The following is an 18,931-nucleotide window of genomic DNA, read 5'->3' on the forward strand; positions in this document are numbered from 1 at the left end:
TAACTAAGGCTTTAACACTATTACGATCCCTTTCTTTATTATGTTTGCTGTTTCAGTGTGATAAAGGTTGGGTTTTTTAAATCATAAGAACCATCACCCAATTTAATTTACTTCAGGAGGAGCTGTGAAAAACCATTCCCACGCATCCTCTAGGAAATTTGCAGTTTCCTCATCTCCAGTGATATTAGCTTCAAGCTCAGCCATGATGGTCTCATATTTGTATGTAAGATGAACATAAACAACATCAACAAAATTATAATCATTCCAGGTACACCAACACAGATTGTTGTGTTGCTAATCAATCCCCTCCCGCTGTTCACTGAGCTCAGCTATTTTACTCAGTCTGGGGCACATTGACAAAACTGGTGGCGAAACAACCACTTCAGCCCCAAACAACATAAGAAACCTTCCATAAATCCAAACATACCTTATAATGTTTTCCTCTTCGTGATTTGCAATAGTCTATTCTGTGCTTTGAATAAAATCATCTCATTCCTTACCGTCTTTGATTGCTTTAATTTTTTCTTCCTTCGTGAAGATGACTGCTGAAGGATATGCCAATTTGTGCTTCACATTCAGCTCTTGAAGATGTCTTTTCACAGGCATAAATGCTTTCCTTTTTTCACCAGCTCAGACTTGCGAAAAAAGACTGCATACCATCCTCACTTTGCTCCTTGGCCATCTGTAGCACCTTGACCGGGGCTGATTAGTTTAGAAAGCATATCAAGATGTTCCTGGGATGGCTTGTTTGGGTCGGGTATGGGGACAGAGGAATAATGTGCACGCTCATTCTGAAATTCCTGGCCTGTAAAACTGAGCCACTCAGATTATATCTTTTCCGCCTATTTTATCATTTTGCCCTTCAGCTCCTAACCTCATTCTAGTCCCACAAGTCTAGCAATATTTCTCCCACCTGTGACCATATTGTCTGTAATATTTCATATTTCTACATGCATTTCTTCATGTGATCACCTGTTTATTTATTCTTTGATTGGAAGCTTCCTGGCTGTCTACGCTCTTTCTCTCTATCATCGCTTGATGATTCCTCTATATTTATCTTGGTGTTTTGATAATGCGTATGTTGTCCTCCACTTTTTACTCCACCTTTACTAATGCATCTTCACTGTCAGTTTCATCTTGTCCTCTCTACTCCTCACACAATCATGTCAAGATCAAAGATCTGATCAAAGCCTTATGCAGAGTCAGTAATTCAGAAACGTTGCTTGTGAGAATGGCATTGGCTTTTACATGTGTATGTCTGGTTTTTTGAAGTCTGTTCATTTGAAAGGTGGATATCTCAAATGTGGTTTCGCCTGTTAAATGTTCTTAGGTGTTATTTTGACTGTAATATCGCATCATAACATATCAAATAATCTGTGTGGATTTTGAAGTCTGCCAAATACTGTAAATAGACCACACTTTTAAGACAGAATACTTAACCAGAGTGCAGCAGGATGGATCTGTCCCTGAAGGTAATATCAGACATAGCACCACTTTGAGCTATTTTTGCTTTCCGCTTTGTTTATCCTCTTAAGCCCTAAACTACCTTTTGAAATGAACAGAAAAGCATCCTCAAATACAGTCTGCAAAAGTTCCATATCTGTAAGGCCAAACTGAGTCATCTTGGACTTAAAATACACCAAGACTTCTTGATTTAATTTCTTTCCAGTGTTAATAACAGCCTTTTAACAATAAGTTGGTGGTACTGCTGTTATTGAGCCTGTTCTAAGACTTCTCAGCTGCTGTCTTCCAAATATCTTGAAACAGACATATGAATCCAGCTAAAGGGGTCCAAAGAAGAAATTAGGTACCTGTGTAACCAAATGTTTTGGAGACTGTAAAAAAACTTAAACTCTCCATTTTTACGTCTCTGAGCATTTTTGTGATGCTATTACAAAAGGAGTTTTTATCACAACATTCCATAAAATCTGCATCAGGAAGTCGGATGATGACCTACACATCACTGTCGAGCAGGAGCTGGCAATACTTTCTACATTTACTTTAATTTGCAGCTCTCGTTTTTAAATGGATTATCTGGTTAGGTTTATGCATTAAAGACTTCTTGGTTAGGGTGAAGAAGACATCAATATTGCAGTAAAAACTAACCCCCCCCCCAAATTAACTGTATTTAAAAAGTAAAAAAAAAAAAAAAAACTAACTCTTGACTAGTTTCCAAAAACCATAAAATCCAATGGACACATGAACTAAACCAACCACAGCAAATCATTTTTTGTTGCTAAGAGGGCAGAATTTGTTTTCTGTCAGCATACATGCAAAGGTTTTGGTTGAGATCGGGTTGGTGAATTTGACAAGTATTCTTTTTCACACAAAATACAGGCAATATCAATGTGAAACATCAGGAACTAGGGCAATGTGACATTGTCTTAGGGGGTAGTATTCGACGTGTTTTGAAAAGAATGATAAATGAATAATCAAGTAGTTTGTATGCTTAACTGACCAATATTTTACATGAGAATTCTTTAATGTTTTCTCAGATAAAAAAGTAACGGTATATTAATTGGCTTTTGTCACCAGCGCAGTAGACACGGTCATACATCAAAGCATGATCATCCCAACACATTTCTCTGCCTCATAAGATGATTAGAAATCCTACATCTAACATGATGGGATTGGCTTGAGTGGCAGTACAGGTGGTGGTGGAGGGTCTTGATCATTTGTTAAAGCCTAGAAGAAAAAGATTCTACCATCAGGACCCCCATAGTTGGCAGAATCCTTCAAAATTGTTATCTTCCCTGATGAAAAGCCCAAACCTTGTTACCATTGAATCCCTGTAATGGATCTTACACAATGCCCTATGATAGAAAACTCAAGGGTAAAATGCAATTCAGGGTGTAAATACATTTTCAAAAGCAGCTCCTTCTCTAATACTAGGTGATTATTTGCTAAAGGGGTTCTCCAGAGCCTTTTTTATAAGGCTGAGCACAGTCTGTCTGTTTAGACACGGCAGCTATCAGCTCAAACACACCCGTGCTGCCACCTTTGAGATTACTCCTCTGATTCACATCTCTCCCATCATGGAGACTTGACATTTTGTTACAAGACAGAAAATAGTCTTCAAAGCACCTCAAAGGAAAACTTTAGTACCTGACAGGGGAGAGAAAAAAATTCAATTTTATGCGGCTGACAAAAAAAGTGGAGCCAATATACATATCTTATAATAGTTGTGATTATTCTTTTTGTGTCGTGACTGAAAGACAAAAATTACAAGAGTTTTATTTTCTGTTTAAGTATTTACTTCAGAGTTTTGGTGGTCCTGTAAGAAAGTTTTGATTTTTTTTCTAGAGACAAACTGACATGAGGTGAAAAATTCATGTTTGGTTCCGGAAATAGTGGGAAATTATATTCAATTCCTACTTTTGTGAGGTGGGGGTCAAACTTTAACTTCCCAAAAATGTTGTTTGTTAGAAAACTTATAAACTTTTTTTAGTTAAAAATCAATTTTTGCATAATATAAGTGTGGAAAAAGAAAAGTTGACAAAGCAACAATGCAAAAAAAATAGTATCAAGCAGTCAGACACACCTCTCAAGCTAGAAACAAATCTAGGACGAACATGGATTGCATCCTGTACTTTCTCAAAGCTGTAATGAATTTCTTTATAAGGATCCAAACAGAGTATTTTATTCAGCGCCTCCACTTTGACAAGTTTCAGGTAAATTGTAAAACACAATCTATTAAACTAAATAAGTTAATTAATTTAAGAAAATTAACTGTTCAGCTGCAGTCTAAAGAACACCTTTCAGAATTCATACCTTCTTCACCTGTTCAAGAATAAAACTAAAGCTGCCACTTGGATCTCGCTGGTATTTTACTTGGACACTGGCTGGAAAATCATTGAATCTGTTTTTTGTCTTCACAAAACTTTCTGGGCATGTTATGAAAATGGCTGTATAGACAGCTTGCAGACAGTTGGGTAAAGAATGGTAGTACATTTAAGAATAAAAAACTTTCTTTCTTTTTTTTCAAATTTGAATGGATTGCTTCAGCAGTCAGGTGGTAAAGCACAAATATACAGTTCCACAACTCAGCACAGCTCAACACAATATGGACGGAGAGTAACACAAAATGGATCTTATATAAAGATTTGAAAATTGCTAGTCTGCTGAGGAAACCTTAGTGGTCCTTAATGTATGTCTTTACAGGAAATCTGTGTATGAAAATATGAAAATAGGCAAGAGCTCCAGCTATTTTAATGGGACTTTGAATGGGAGTCTTTCTCCCATTCAAAGTGATTGAGCCTAAAGAAAAATGAGCTTAAAGAAACCATCACCTTTGGTGACAGAGTTTCATTTGCCATTTACATGCTCCACTTGAGTGTTTGGCTGGATGGAACTTGAATGTCAAAGTTGAGGAAAAAGTTGAACCCCATCCCATTCCCTGTTTCTTGTCTTGAAAATGGGTTTGGGATTTTGGTTACCCTAATCCTTGTTGTGCACAGTCCTTTCAACCCTGAGCCAGTAAGAAGTGGGTGTGTGGTTGTGTGGATGGTGTGTGGGGTAAGTTGCATTCTGTCATTGTTGTCTGACTTCAAAGCCATCAGCTCGCCATGCTTTCTTCTGAAATCCCCCAAAACCTGACAACATTAGAATACCATCAAACACTCTCTGGTTGCCTTTGAAATGCCACTGACACTGTTTGGCACTGCAATTTGCAGGCTCTAAAGAGCTCGCTCATGTTATTGAAATAAATCTGAGGCTTGTAATGGGAATGGAAATGAACACATCTTTCATGCTTTGGCTCAGAAGTGAGAGTTGAATGTTGAGATGGAGTCTTGTTTCCCTGGAGAGTAGGTTGTTGACTTTGTAGCATTCTCTCATTGTCCATTGTAGACTTGCCATTTCTGTGATTTTCCATTTCATTTTATTTTTCCTCGCTCTGCTATTCTCTTCTTCTCGTAATCCAGATGGCAAAAAATGATTCTGTCTAGTGAGAAGACTTTAAAATGCCTGCAGTGTGAGAGATAATAAAAACAGCTTAAGCAGTCACAAAGGTCAAGTCTATCAAATGACAGCTTTGATAGACTTTATTCTATTGATTTTATTGTCAGACAGTACTAAACATGGACTCTTCCCTTTTCTGTTAGTACTAGCACACTAGAAAATAGAAGTGCTTAGGTGCTGATTAGTTACAGGTAGATGTGAACCTGTTGCTTTCTGTAAGGTAAATACTTTTGAAGCGGGTCGACATTAGAGTAGGTGGGCAGCAGCATCCCCTAGTAGAAAGTTTCACGCCCTGTGTTTCTAACTTTTTTTTCCCATTGTGAAATATAAACAATAGAAGTTATATTACTTTCAGCAGCAGGACAACAGGATTACAGCAGTTGGTTAACACTGCACTTGAAATTAGCAACACCAGCCCCCCTGCTTTGTACCAATATTTATATATTACGTTGATGGCTTTATAAATCCAGTGCTGTGAGGCCTTTGCTTCTCTGTCAATACTTACCTTTGAGAATTAAGGGATAAATATTTCCTTTCAGGACACTGGAAATTTGTTCCCTATTTAAAGTTGTGTGTATGATATAGTACAGCAGATATGCTAGTTGTTACTGGTACATGTGTATGTCCATCAATAAATTCTTTTATTTTTTTCCAAGGACAAGGCAAGGACTCAAATTCTGAAAGAGTGGTTCAGGGAACATGAGACATCATTTTTGACACATGGATTGTCCACTCCAGATTCCAAACCTAAACCCTATTGAGAATCTCTTGGATGTGCTGTAGAAGACTTTCCACTGGTTTCATGATATGAAGCATCCATGCTGCACAATAACAGACAAGAAGGTTCAGTTTGCTCTTTATTCTTTAGGGGGAAAAAAAAGTCAAACATCCAACTCTTTTATTGAACAGTGATCAAATTGTTTACAACTGATGTTGATAATCATTGATTTTTGATGGACCAGAACAGCCTTAAAAATGATACATCTTACATCAAATATTGAAAAGAAATGTATGTTTTATTAGAAATCAGTTCATATTCTTACTAACTTTTGCATTCAGCTGTATATTATTTTTTTCTGAAGATCTGATTTTTACATTTGTTTAAGTATTTTATTTTAAATCTGGTAAAATACTTTGTTAACAACATGGCTGAGTGTTTAACACCTTGGAACTGCAGTACAACAATGACAGTTTCATTATCACAGATTTTAAACCGTCAGTGACGGTTTAAATCTGACATGACAAATCTATAAACTAATATTATCGGGCACAATTTGTTCAAGCTGCCAAGAGGAACAAGGTTATCTAATGCAAGCATTTAGCATCAAATTAACTGTGTGCTAATGTACTTATTTAGAAATCTTAATTTAGAAATGTTACCTGTGTGCATTTGTTCTACTTCAGCTCAGGGGGAAAATTTACTCTTTCTCTTTTTTTCTCTGTTCTGTTTCTTATAGATTTATGTGTGTCTCTGTGCTCATAAACCATAGGCTCAGCACTGCTGTGTCTGTTCTGTTCAGTGAGTCCCCTTCTCTGCAACTCAACTGGAGCAACTACCATAGCTCCTTGGTGTGCTGTCTTCTCCAGAGCAGAAAAAAAATATGCTCTGCTCTGCTGTACAGCAGGGAAAAAGAAACACAAAGGGGACTCAAACAAAGCAGAGACACACAGAGGATACAACTAGTCACGTTACTCAAATTTGTTCTTGTATACCAAGCAAGCGTTAATTGGCTGACACAGAGCCAATTCTGTGCTCTGGAACCAGCTGATTTACAAAACACATTATTTTCTTCCAGTGCCTGAAAAAAATCTGAACTTCACCAGTGTTTTACCTGCATTGTATCTGGCTAATTTGAGCAGCAGATGGTCTACCTTGCTGCAGAGGGACGCATTTGGAGGAGCTAAAGGCAGGTTGAGGGGAGAGGAATGGACTAATTGATACCCAGAGAAAGAGTTCAAGAATACTCAGCCTCATCAATTCAGCCATGGTATCCTCAGTAATACCTGCTTCACATAGAAGTAGTAAAAAATAAATAAATAAATGTTTGTGGCATTAAACCCCTGTAATAACCAGGCTCATGCATGTGATATTAGAGCAGAGCATTTCAAGTGGAAACTATCCCAGTGAAGGACTAACTATGAAACAAAACAGAAATTAGAACTGCTTATTGAGAAAAAAAATTGATAAATTGGTGATTTCAGATTAATTAATAAATTAATCAGATGTGGGTGTGGCCCACACAAAAAGCATATCCATCAAAACAAGTATTTCCACTTTTATTTATTGATGACAAACTGAAAATGTTCTCTTGTGGACTGGCAGATGTAACATTTCCAAGTTTATAAATCAAACCCAACTTTCAATCTGAGTAACCAGGCTGAGCCATTAAATTGTACTTTCTGGCGTTATTGTTTTCTTGTGATTCAAGGAAGAAGAATGAGCAATACCAAATGGCAGTGATGGAATTGTGCTGATCCATTGCTGCACAAACTGAATGATGGGATTTTACTGTCAAAGATGTTAACCCTCAGGTCTATCTAGGTTCACTACCAAAAACATAAACGCATCAGATGCACAGTATTTATAAGTATTTTGGAAGAAAAAAACTGTTCATTACTCTCCATATTTTGTTGTACAGACCCAATTCCCCCAAAAAAGCTGTGGCATTGTGGAAATCACCAACATCTTTATTCACAATAAACATAGAAAATATATAAAGTGTTGAAAGTGAGACAATTTATCGTCATGAAAATATCATCTTGAATCGGATGATGTTATGACCTTTGCTCACAGATGTCTCCAGTATATCAGGATTCTTTTTTATCATGCTGTGCATGGTGGAAAACTTAAATGTATGAAAATCTTTACAGATTTAAGTTGATGAGCTTTATTCACACAATGAGATTGTCTCACATGTTCTTTTGTGAATCAAATATTTATGTAATTTGCAAATCAATGCTTTGCAAGACCACAATTGTTTTGAACTGGCATTTTATTTATTTTCTTTCAGTCTATGTTGTATTTAATACATGTAAACCATCTTAAAGATATTTTTATTTGTTCTGTAATTTAGAAGGACAACAAATTAAACCAAACGATGTAATTTCAAATTTAATTATGTTTTCCAATGTTTATGCAGATAAACTCCACCATTTATGTACTGTAATGATTAAAGTTATGTTTGTAAGGTAGAGTTCTTTTAGATCGGCATCGAGGCAGTTAGTATACGGTATATTGGCTTTAGTATTTAATGGACTTGCTGTAGCTGCACAGGGGTGTGGTGGTTAGCACCGTTAATCTAAAAATTGTCCTTAGGAGTGAGTGTGTGTGGTTGTTTGTCTCGTTTGTCTCCGTGTGGCGCTGTGATGGACTGGCGGCCTGTCCAGGGTGTACCCCGCCTCTCACCCAATGACCGCTGGGATAGGCTCCAGACCCCCCGCGACCCGACCGACAGATTGAGCGGGTATAGAAAATGGATGGATGGACTTGCTCACCAGTGATCCATATGCTGCTTTATGAAAACAAGATATAATTGGGCTCAAATGTAAACCCATTTAATTCTCACAAAGAAATGGCTGCTCATTCCCTAAAAACAGTACACAGAAACACAGAGGAAACAGCTTCCATATTTGAGAAATATTTCCTTCCTTCACCTTTGTCTGAAGTGTTGCGCTAATCATGACTTTCAGATGATAAGCTTACCATTGCCAATCTTTGTCAGATTGATTTTTCCTCCGTTTTATTGTGAACTAACAGGCAATTTTTGTAGACTTTGGAATTGGCGACATGTCTGAAATCTTGTGGTATGATGAATATTAACAGTATGGAATTTTCTTCATCCATATGTCTACAGTTGCAGGCGATTCCTGTTCTCAAACAGAATTTAAAAAAAGAATAGAGGACTTTATAAGCCACTTTAGCTTTCTTCACTTTTCACAGTCACACAAGAGAGTTCTGCAGAACTGCGTCTTTCTTGTTGTACTTGCTTTTTTTAATTAACAACACAAGTACACAGCCACGCATGCAGACGTCCTCTGTGAACCCTTCCCTCCCTCCTTCCCTCCCTCCCTTTTCCACGACAGTAGGGGATCATCATGGGAGGCCGAGGTAAAGAGGAGGTGAGGGATAAGGGAGGAGAGGATTGTCAGGGCTGAGGGTGGGGGAGGACATTGGGATCATGTTGCAACACCGAGGGGAGTATGTGAGAGAGATAAAGAGAGGATGAACATGATCAGAAGGGATGATGCCTGGTAGGAGTCTTTGGCGGTATCTCCCCCAGTCAGACAAGACAAGCCCACACGTGTCTGCGTCACATGCACAGAACTCAGGGGTGACACTTTCCTTTTCTTGTGTATTTAAGTCTGCCTAGCAACTGCAGATGCACAGCACATTGCCACTGCATTCTCTACAGTAACAACAATCCTGCAAAATCAAGTCGGAAGTAACAATAAGTGCACAATCAGTAGCATGTTATGCAGCAGGTCCTACTGGAGCAGCTTGTTTGAACAGAGATCACTGACTTTTAATGTAGCCTTGCTGACATCCTTTCAGAGCATCTTTCTCTTTGTGCAGGTTGTATGTTTATTGTCAGGGTAATATAATTGAAAATTCCTTGCTTTTATGGCATCCCCTTGAGTTTATTTCCTTTACACAATAGCGTGCACTGTGACTGTCATGGGGCCTTTTTTTCTTGACATTTCTGCTTGTAATTTGTTTCGAGTGGTGTCAAAACATTGTCCTTTTTCTGTGTGTTTCTTGCAGTTGAGTTTGATGACTGCGCAGGGAACGAGGATGTGAAGTTTGATGTGTCAGATCCCAGGTTCCACGTGGACGAGCATCTGAATCTAGTACCACGGGAAGACGTTTTGATCAGCGGGTCAGTCCTGTTTATCCACGGGCTCAATGCACTCTCAGACGACATGGCACGGGTAGACGTCACTGGACTCCCGCTTCAGTCAGCGCACACTCTCATGGTAAGTACAACTCGCTGTGTGTGTCTGTGTGCGTTTTCTCATCAGCTTCTTAAAGAAATTCTTTAGAATTTTTTTACGCTACAAACAGTAATAAAGAGCTGTTCTGGCTGCCTGTCAGAAACTTTAAAGCTCATAATTAACACATAACACAAATACAGTCATGTGAAAAAAAGAGTACATCCCCTTTCAATTATAAGAGACGTGCAGCAGGAAATCAACTGATCCGTAACAGGAAACAACCACATAAAATAAACAACAACAAAAGACATATCACTGTGTAATAAATATGCAACAAAAACCAAGCCAAAATGGAGAAGCAGTGAGCAAAGACATTAAGTGCTGAACAGCTCATAATTCAATGGCTTGTTTAACATTTTTGTATGATATTTTTTACATTTTATTACATTTTTTACATTGTATTACATTTTTTTTATATTTTTTATGTCTCTTACATCATTCTGGAGAAAAAAAAAACTAATGTTGCCCTACTCTCCACTACTGTTCCAGAAGTTTGTTCAGATGCAACTTTGCCGTTGTTTAGTTTTTAGAGAGAAGAGGCTCCAAACAAGCCATTCTTGTTCAGTCATTTTCTAAATCTACTGTCACAAACTTCAACATTTAACTTGCTAACTGAGTCCTGTAGGGCCTAAGATGTGCTCTTGAGTTTTCTGCTGTTTCTCTGAGCATTGCACAGTCTGACCTTGGGGTGAACTTGCTGGGATGTCCACTCCTGGCAAGATTGACGACTGTCTGAATGACTGAATGATCTTAATAACAATAATAATAATAATAATAATAATAATAATAATAATAATGATGATAATAATAATAATGATATCAGAATGCAAATATGTTTTTCTCACTGCAGAATGATTTACTCCCAACTTCTTTGGAAATGCATGGTATTATAACCCTTCCCAGACTGATGGGCAGCAACAATTGCCTATCAAAGATGATTAATTATCTATTTCCTTCTTGGTAATACGTGTACACACACCTGAATGCTCCAGATCAGCAAACTACCAAAATTTCTAGTTGCTCACACTTGATGACCAGTTACTGAGTTAATTTCATCAGTAAGACTTGGCTGCTATTTACTCGCTTAATTCCTAAATAATCATTCAGAGTGTACTTTGTTTTTCACACTCTTTTTCTGCATTTGACCTCATTTTTGTTCGATCAATGATGTAATAAAGTATGATGTTTTGTTTTTCATCTAAAGTAATATTTAATTATTTAATTATATTAATATTTGATATTTAATGCAAAATTTTATGAACTGGTTTTAATTTTCTGATGCGCAAGACCTAATAACTGAAAGAGGATTTGCTTTCTTTTTCACAAGACTACATATTGTTTAATTTTTTAAATCCTCATTTAGGATTTATATGACTCAGTTGTAGTTTCACAGCAAGTGATGCACAAGCAGTGTGTGTTCTTTTGGTATCAGGAAGAATTAGTGGTAAAACTAGGGAAGCAATTTACCCATCTTTGCTCCAAGCTAACTTGCTGCTGAAAAGGCTGTTCACTTATTAACAAAGTCACCATAGCAACAACATCCTAGGCAAGCTGCAAAAATTCTGTGCCATCTAGCTCTAACTAACCTAAGCGTGTCATTTTGAACATATTTTGCCAGAGCAGAACTAAGATATTCTGTGCATGGATGACAAAAAGTAAGTCATTTAATATAAACATCATGTGGTTATGCAAATTTGAAGGAAATTGTGTTAAATTAGCCCCTGATGCCTTTCTCTGAGTAGCCTGCTGGCTATAAAGTCTTTTAAGTGTCGATAATCTATTTATTTCACAAAATTTGAGATTGATATTTTTAATGAGGGGAGACAATAAAGAGCTTAGCATTAGATATTTGCTTGGGGATGTAAACCCAGGCATTGTCGCATTCACAAAGCATTCATACATGAATCATCTTAATTGTAAATTTAAGAAATTAGAAACAAAATTAAACAGATGTTTAGAGGCATCTGTTGTCAGTCACTTTCATGCTTATTATAAAAATGAATCACGTTCATGCGACCTTAAATTATCACCAAATAACATAATTGCACCACTTCAAAGATGCCATGATAGGCAACGGAATAATGCCCACATTCATAGCTTTTCAAAACAAATGGATGCATGAAGAAATTTTGAAAATAAAAGAAGTGATGCAGAAAGTAATACTGTTCTGCTGGGGCTGTTTTTTATGTTTTGAAACTAGCAGAATCAATATAATACATCTCCTGCAAAAGAAACATGGAGACAAAAGACAGAGAAAGTAACTGATTTTCCATCCAGAGGGAATATGAAGGGAAAAGTTTAACAATGAGGATTTAATTAAAAAAAGAAAGAGGGGCAGGTGAACGCTGATGGATGAGGCCTATCTGTTGACTGCTACGAGATTTAATAGTATTTGTCGAGATTATAAAGATGTTGAACTTTGGTGAAACACCCTGTCTGAGCAAAAGGGTCTACTGCAGATTCCTTAAACCAAGATGTTGGTTTTTTTTCACCAAAATTTGGATATGTGAAGACTTTTACCAGCCAGTTCCAATTATACGCAAACGTAGCCTTTGAGCCTACACCCTGATGGCGACTACTGTTCCTCTGAAAATCAGACTTTTTGTTTGCTTAATCTATAGAAACAAACTACTCCCATCAAATTGATTAGTTTACAGAGTTCTGTGCACCTGACTATATCACATTGTCCCTCATTGATGATGATATTACTCAATTCACCCCCTGTGTTGTGAAAATATGATCAGTTGATAAGGAAAGGTTTCCAGAGACTGCAGGTACAGTTGGTGCTCCCTTCCCTCCCCGAGATCATCTGTCTTCCTGGTGCAGTGCTCGGTGTCCTGCTGTTACCCCTTCTCCATCCCCAAAATTAATCAATGCCTCCATCCCCATCAGAGCAATGTGGAACTCATGTGTTTGTGTATGATATTATATTATTTGGTTAGATAGTCCACAGGTGTTATCTTGACAAGAAATTGAGCAATATAAGTAAATTAGTCTTTGGTAATTTAAGAATTGGACTGTAAGTTTTACGTGACTAAAGTGACCTGCAAAAGGGAATTATGGTTTCATTTCTGTACATTGTTAGGTACAGAAATTATCCTTTAGGTGAATACTGTGGACTGTTGTGGACTGTGGACTATTTTGATACAAAATGGTACAAAATCATCACTGACACCTAAGGGTACATAAATGTACAAATATGGCTGTTTGCACTGTTCCATTGCAACAAGAAGATTCCGATACAAATCTCAGCTTTTTATCTGAAGTTGCATTTATTTTCCCTGTAAGTGTGTTTTCTGTAGGTACTCCAACTTCCTCTCACAGTCCAAAACATCCAGGGTAAGGCAATTGGGAATATTAAATTGACTGTAGGTATGATGGCTGTTTTCGAGGAGTAAATTTCTGTAGGCCTACTGGAATTTAAAGATACAATTATGTCACTGGGGAAGCAGAAGTGTTCCATCAATGGTGCAGTCAGGAAGGTAGAGTGCTTGCAGTTTACTAGATTATTAGTAAATGTATATTTTTGTGGACCATTCCTGCACATTGGTTTCTTTGTGTGTATGTCTATAGAAATTCTAGTATCTGCCAGTCAGTTGGTCCACTACTTTGGTAAAGATCGACTTTTACTTTCATTATTTACAGACTTTGTCCCTAGGACATGAATCCCAAGGTATTTTTTTGTTTGTGTGCCTGTCGTTCCATGGGGCTGCATGGTGGTGTAATGGTTAGCACTGTCGCCTCACAGCAACAGGGTTTGAATCTCAGCTGGGGCCTTTCTGTTTGGATTTTGGGTGTGCTTCCCAAAAAACATATATAAGTTAACTGGTGTTTCTAAATTGAGTGCTATTGTGTGTCTCTTTTGACTCTATGTGGCCCTGTGATGGACTGGGGACCTGGTGCCTCTTGCCCAATGACAGCTGGGATTGGTTTCAGCCTGACACCCTGAGTTGGATTCAGCAGATATAGAAAATGGATGGATGGATGTTCTTAGATGTGGCCATACCACTAGACTGGCATTAGCAGTTTTTTTTTTTTGTCCATTGTCTGCATACATCAATGGTTGATGCCAAGGTCTGGCAAGAAACATTTTTTCTTATTTATGCAATTCAATCTTGCATCTTTGCAATCTTCTTCTTGTGCATAGGTGCAAGTGATGGTGAGTGTGTCCTTCACCAGCCCTCTTTGACCCTCTATTCTAACAAGCTTTATTGATTAAAAAAAAACTTGATTTAGTCAGAGAGGACTAGAATCACCGAAAGTGGAACACAAAAGGACAGGACAAATAAAGACAGTAGACAGAAAACAGACAATAACAGGTGTTTGTGTAAAGGCCCTGTAACACTGTTGCGTATGAGAGAAGCGTATGAGTTGCGTATGAAAATTAATCATACGCACGAAAAGTCCTTGAAAATAAAGAATGACTAGCGTATGAGTAGCATATGAACTGCGCATGCCCAGCGTACGTTTCAACGCGCCTATTGAGAATGAGGAGTCACGTGACTCCGGTCGGCCGGTCGGCCATGTTGGCAGAAGACGCTTTTGGTTGCCAGGGGCAACGCCATTAACTCAGCAGCCTTTCCACATTGCTCCATTATTGCAGTAGACGACGCGCTATCAACATCTCTCGAGACATTCATCTCGATCATGCCTCCCAAGAAGCAATCGTCGTTTGCCCGGGCCCTGGGCCGAGGAAAAGGCAAAAAAACACAAGAATCATTCTCACCCAAACCTGCTGAAATGCGTTACATGCTTCTGAGTTACATGCTTCTGAGTTACATGCTTCTGAGCGATCAAGATCCCCAACTCCTCCTCCTGACCACTCCCGTGAATCGTCGGTTGCCTGCCGCCTCCATCTCCGCCTGGCGGAGATGGAGGCGTCAGACGGGCGGAGGCTATAAATACGCTAGCTGTACGGTACACCTTCATGCCAACATATGGCAATTTATGTCCAGCGTTCTCGACCTATCAGTAACGTACCTATATCGTACCTCTAGCGTATTCAGCGCATGCCTAGCGTATGCTTAGCGTATTAACCATACGCACAAAAGTTTTGAGCATGTTCAAAAATTTATTCCTGCCTCAGCGTATGCCAACGTATGCCAACGTATGCCAGCGTGCTTGAAACGTATACAACCTATGCCTAACGTTCCCCTGGCGTATGTCAGCGTATACCAGCGTATGAGTGATAATTTTCATACGCTAGTGCCATACGCAACAGTGTGACAGGGCCATAAGGTACACACACACCTGTGTGCGTATAGATGAATGTGTGGAAGTTTGTGTTGTGGTCTGTGAGTAACTCCCTTATCCACCAAAAGATAAAGCCTTCCAGCAGCCAGATATAAAGCAGTGATGTTGAGATTCAACACTTACTCAGTATCAACCAGTGACCACAGCCAGTGACAGGCTGGATCACAGCTGGTGCGTTGGGCTAGTGCTATGCACCTCCACTAGTGCTCTGGATTGCCCCTCAATCCCAGCAGGAACCGTGCAGCCCAGCTAGATCCTACCAGTATTAGAGCTGTCTTAACTTTAATAACTAAATAACCACAGGAATAACAAACAATCCAAACTGGGTTACTTGTTTTTAAGTTTTTTTTAGGCTGATTTCTTAAGTGAGACTGTGGTCATCATTGTCAACATTGGCTTGTTTGCATTGTAACTGTGGTCATTTTAGGATTCTAATATAAGCATTTCTGTCAGAACCACTCTCGTCAAAATGAGACGAGAAACAGATATGAATTTCAGAAGCTTATTCTGAATGCATACAATTTATATTTGGCGGTATGGCTCTGTTCGGAGGAAGTTCCCGACTTTTCCATGAGCTCCATGGAAGCCAAGACAGGGAACAGCAGCATCCTCAGGTGGAGTGCCTTCCATTTGCTGTAAAGGCAACAAACCCCCTAGAACAGAGCAAGCAACAATGAACAACAGTATGACATTGTTTGCAATGAGAAGTCGGTGGAGCAGGGGAGGTGGTGGGTGCAAGCAGAGAGCAAAAAAAGCAGTGACAGCAAACCTAGTTTAAATGAAGTGCCCCAAATGCCAGCATCCAATTGCGAGCATCAGCTGATTACCCAATTGAGCACAGCTGGTTGCGGAGCCATAAGGGTTGGGTCGGCGTCAGCCAATAGGCAAAGGGCGCGTTGACTACGTGGTCTGCCAGAACTAACGCGATGCTCCATTTATCCTACAGAACTGCTTTGCACATGTTCAGCCTTGAGGAGTGGTAGAATAGCTGGATGGCAACGTTATATAACACTTAAGTGAGTGTTCAGGTGTTAGAATATGAACTGTAGTGTGACAAAGCAATAAATGTGGTTGGAGAACCATATTGTCAACAGCATATGCTAGAAAGGAAATGTTCCCAATTCTATGAAAACACCCAATGAATCAGTTGAAATTTAAATAGAATAGTCCTCAGAGGTGACGTTACATGTTGCTTTACAACGAACAGCATTGGAACATACAGGGCTCTCTTTTATAGTTGCCAACAAGCTATCTTTTACTTCTTGTTGCTATTTTATTTCCAGCTGCAAGATTCCATCTAACTATATCAGGGAGGCATCAGATCTCTAATTATATATTTTATTTTTCTTGTGATGAGATGCTTACTGTATCTTTCTATTCTAAAGTAAAGCCATTCATTGGTTAATTGCAAAGCACGAATAGTGACATACTAAAGCAGGAATTAGGTAAGGTAAGATAGACAAAGAGCAAAAACGCCAGGCAAAGAGAGTCTTCCTATGAGATGGGGTGGTTAAAAGCTCTCATTATTTCACAATCAATTAATCTGTTTGAGCTTGTCAAGCACTGGCACTCATATCATCTAAACATTAATGTTTTTTTTTCTTTGTCCATATCCTGTAGCCCCCCCACCACCCTCTACCACTTTTATCCTTCCTCTGAGCCTTGGCAGCGCCTCAAGTCACCCATCACACAAATAGGCATAGTAGCAACAGCTTTAAAAGAATTTGTGACAAATTCATGGCATATTTAAAAGCTTGTTTCAATAAGCCTGGGGTTTCACTGTAATTACTACAAGATCACTACATGCACTCAAATGCTGAGCTTTAAATCTGTAATCTGATGTCATATTTTTGGTGGCAACCCTGCCTGGATTTCTCTTCCCTGTTTTTCAATTATTGTACCAGTCATCAGGTGTCTTTGTCAAATTGTATTTTCATGATGAAATTGTTTTCTAACGCTCCTGTTTGAGTTGGATTTATGTTTGCTCAAGCCTCCTTTTTTTCTTCTTGTGTAACTCAGATTGGAAATGTTCCAAGGTGAATTTATTGGCATTACAAATGGTATCGTTGCAGAAAATATTGGCTTGTGATAATTGATATGTGCCGGAAGCAAAGGCGGAGAGAATCAGTTTTTAATTCGTCAGCGCAAGCTGCTAGTTTGGTGTTACACAAGCCGCAGGGGAAAAAAGTGGCTAATGAATTATTCCTATTATGAGCAAAACTCTGAATTCTGAGTAATTTATCCCCCCTCTCTTTGCAACCGATCAATATGTGAATTAATGGAAGAATGCATTTCAATTTGCATGCTCCAAAATCTAGACTTTTTTGTGTGTATTATTCATTGTTGTTTGGATTTTGTTGTGCAGAACAACAGTTATGCAGAACATTTCCATGCCTTCAGGAAGCATAAACCGGCACTATTCAAATGTAACAACTGATAACGGTCCAAATAATCTGAGTCCAAAAGCCTATTTATTTTGCTTTTGTTATGTTTTATACATTTTCCTGCACTGACTGAAATGTAATATTGCGTCCTGTGCAAAATCCCTCATCCTGCAAAGGCAAATAGATTTTTTTGAACCATGCTCTCAGTGCTCAGTGAGGTTTTCTGAAACGACTAAAAAGTGACATCTTGCAACCACAGCACAACAGCTTATGCTATACAGCAGAGAACAAATAATCCTCCTCTCTCTGTCTCCATCCCACTCACAATATAACTTGTTCTGTTGCTGTCATTTGTTAATTCTGTTTACTGTCGTTATCTGTCTCTTTTACATTTTTTCATATTCATCTTGTCTTTTTCTGGAGTGGCTTTATATCTCTGCTCTTCTGCACGTTTTTTATTTTTTTAACATTGCGAGGGAGTAAATGCACATATAAATAGATCAGTGAACTAAAACGCCTAACGTTATGTTAATTTAGCAAAGTACCAAACAAAGCCTCACTTTCAGCCTTGCAGTGTTTTACTTATTTTGAGCTCATCATTTATAGACAAAGTAACTGTTTTTAAAAAAAAAAAGTTTTCAGCTCCTACCGCCATGCAGAGCTGATTAATTTATCTTGTGATTTCAATCAAGGTACCACTGGGCATGAACAAATACAAGCAGGTAATGCATCTTTGTCTTGTTTTTGTCTCAAATTATCAAAGCTTTCAGATACACCTGAAAATATCCACTATAATTTAGTTTTATCCAGCATCCTTCACTGAAGTGAGATAAATTAGGAACAGGAACCTTTCTACGGCTACGTTTCTGACTTGAACTGTGTTTTTAATATGCTTTATTCCAGTTTTAAAGGTCGAGAATATCGGTGGGTGATGGTGAACATTTTAGGAAGAAATTGTAAAAATGAGCTGACAGCTAAAGCAGAGAAGCTAAAATTGGATTATGAAAATGATGCTCAGGTCTGCTCAGCTCAGATGTAGTTGAAAGCCTCTTTCCTGGCTTCTGCACCAGCTGCAGATGAGAGTAAAGTCTGTCTTTGAAGGAAGTCGATGGAAGCAGCAGGAATCATCACACAGAGGACTTTTCCAGGTCAAGAGTGGATAACGAATACATTAGCTCAGAAATGTGGTGAGGATTTATCAAAATGTTAGCTATTTTATTAATCAAAGTAGCTAATATGTATATCCTGTTGGGTGAAGAATGAAAGTTTCCGACTTGTTAGATTTAACATTGAATATTCACACCTTTTGTACCGAATGGCAGTATATTATTTATTTAAGCACT

General features: G+C 38.4%; 1 protein-coding gene across 1 annotated transcript in view; it reads left to right on the forward strand.

The window, feature by feature from the left end:
- The window catches only part of cdh13 (cadherin 13, H-cadherin (heart)), a 394,183-nt gene that overhangs the window by 133,729 nt on the left and 241,523 nt on the right, over positions 1 to 18,931 (forward strand). Inside the window, exon 3 of the mRNA XM_075469363.1 lies at positions 9,722 to 9,933. Coding sequence (XP_075325478.1) covers positions 9,722 to 9,933 — 212 coding nt within the window. The remainder of the gene's footprint in view (positions 1 to 9,721; positions 9,934 to 18,931) is intronic.

Source organism: Odontesthes bonariensis, chromosome 7, assembly GCF_027942865.1.
Source record: "Odontesthes bonariensis isolate fOdoBon6 chromosome 7, fOdoBon6.hap1, whole genome shotgun sequence".
Taxonomy (NCBI): domain Eukaryota; kingdom Metazoa; phylum Chordata; class Actinopteri; order Atheriniformes; family Atherinopsidae; genus Odontesthes; species Odontesthes bonariensis.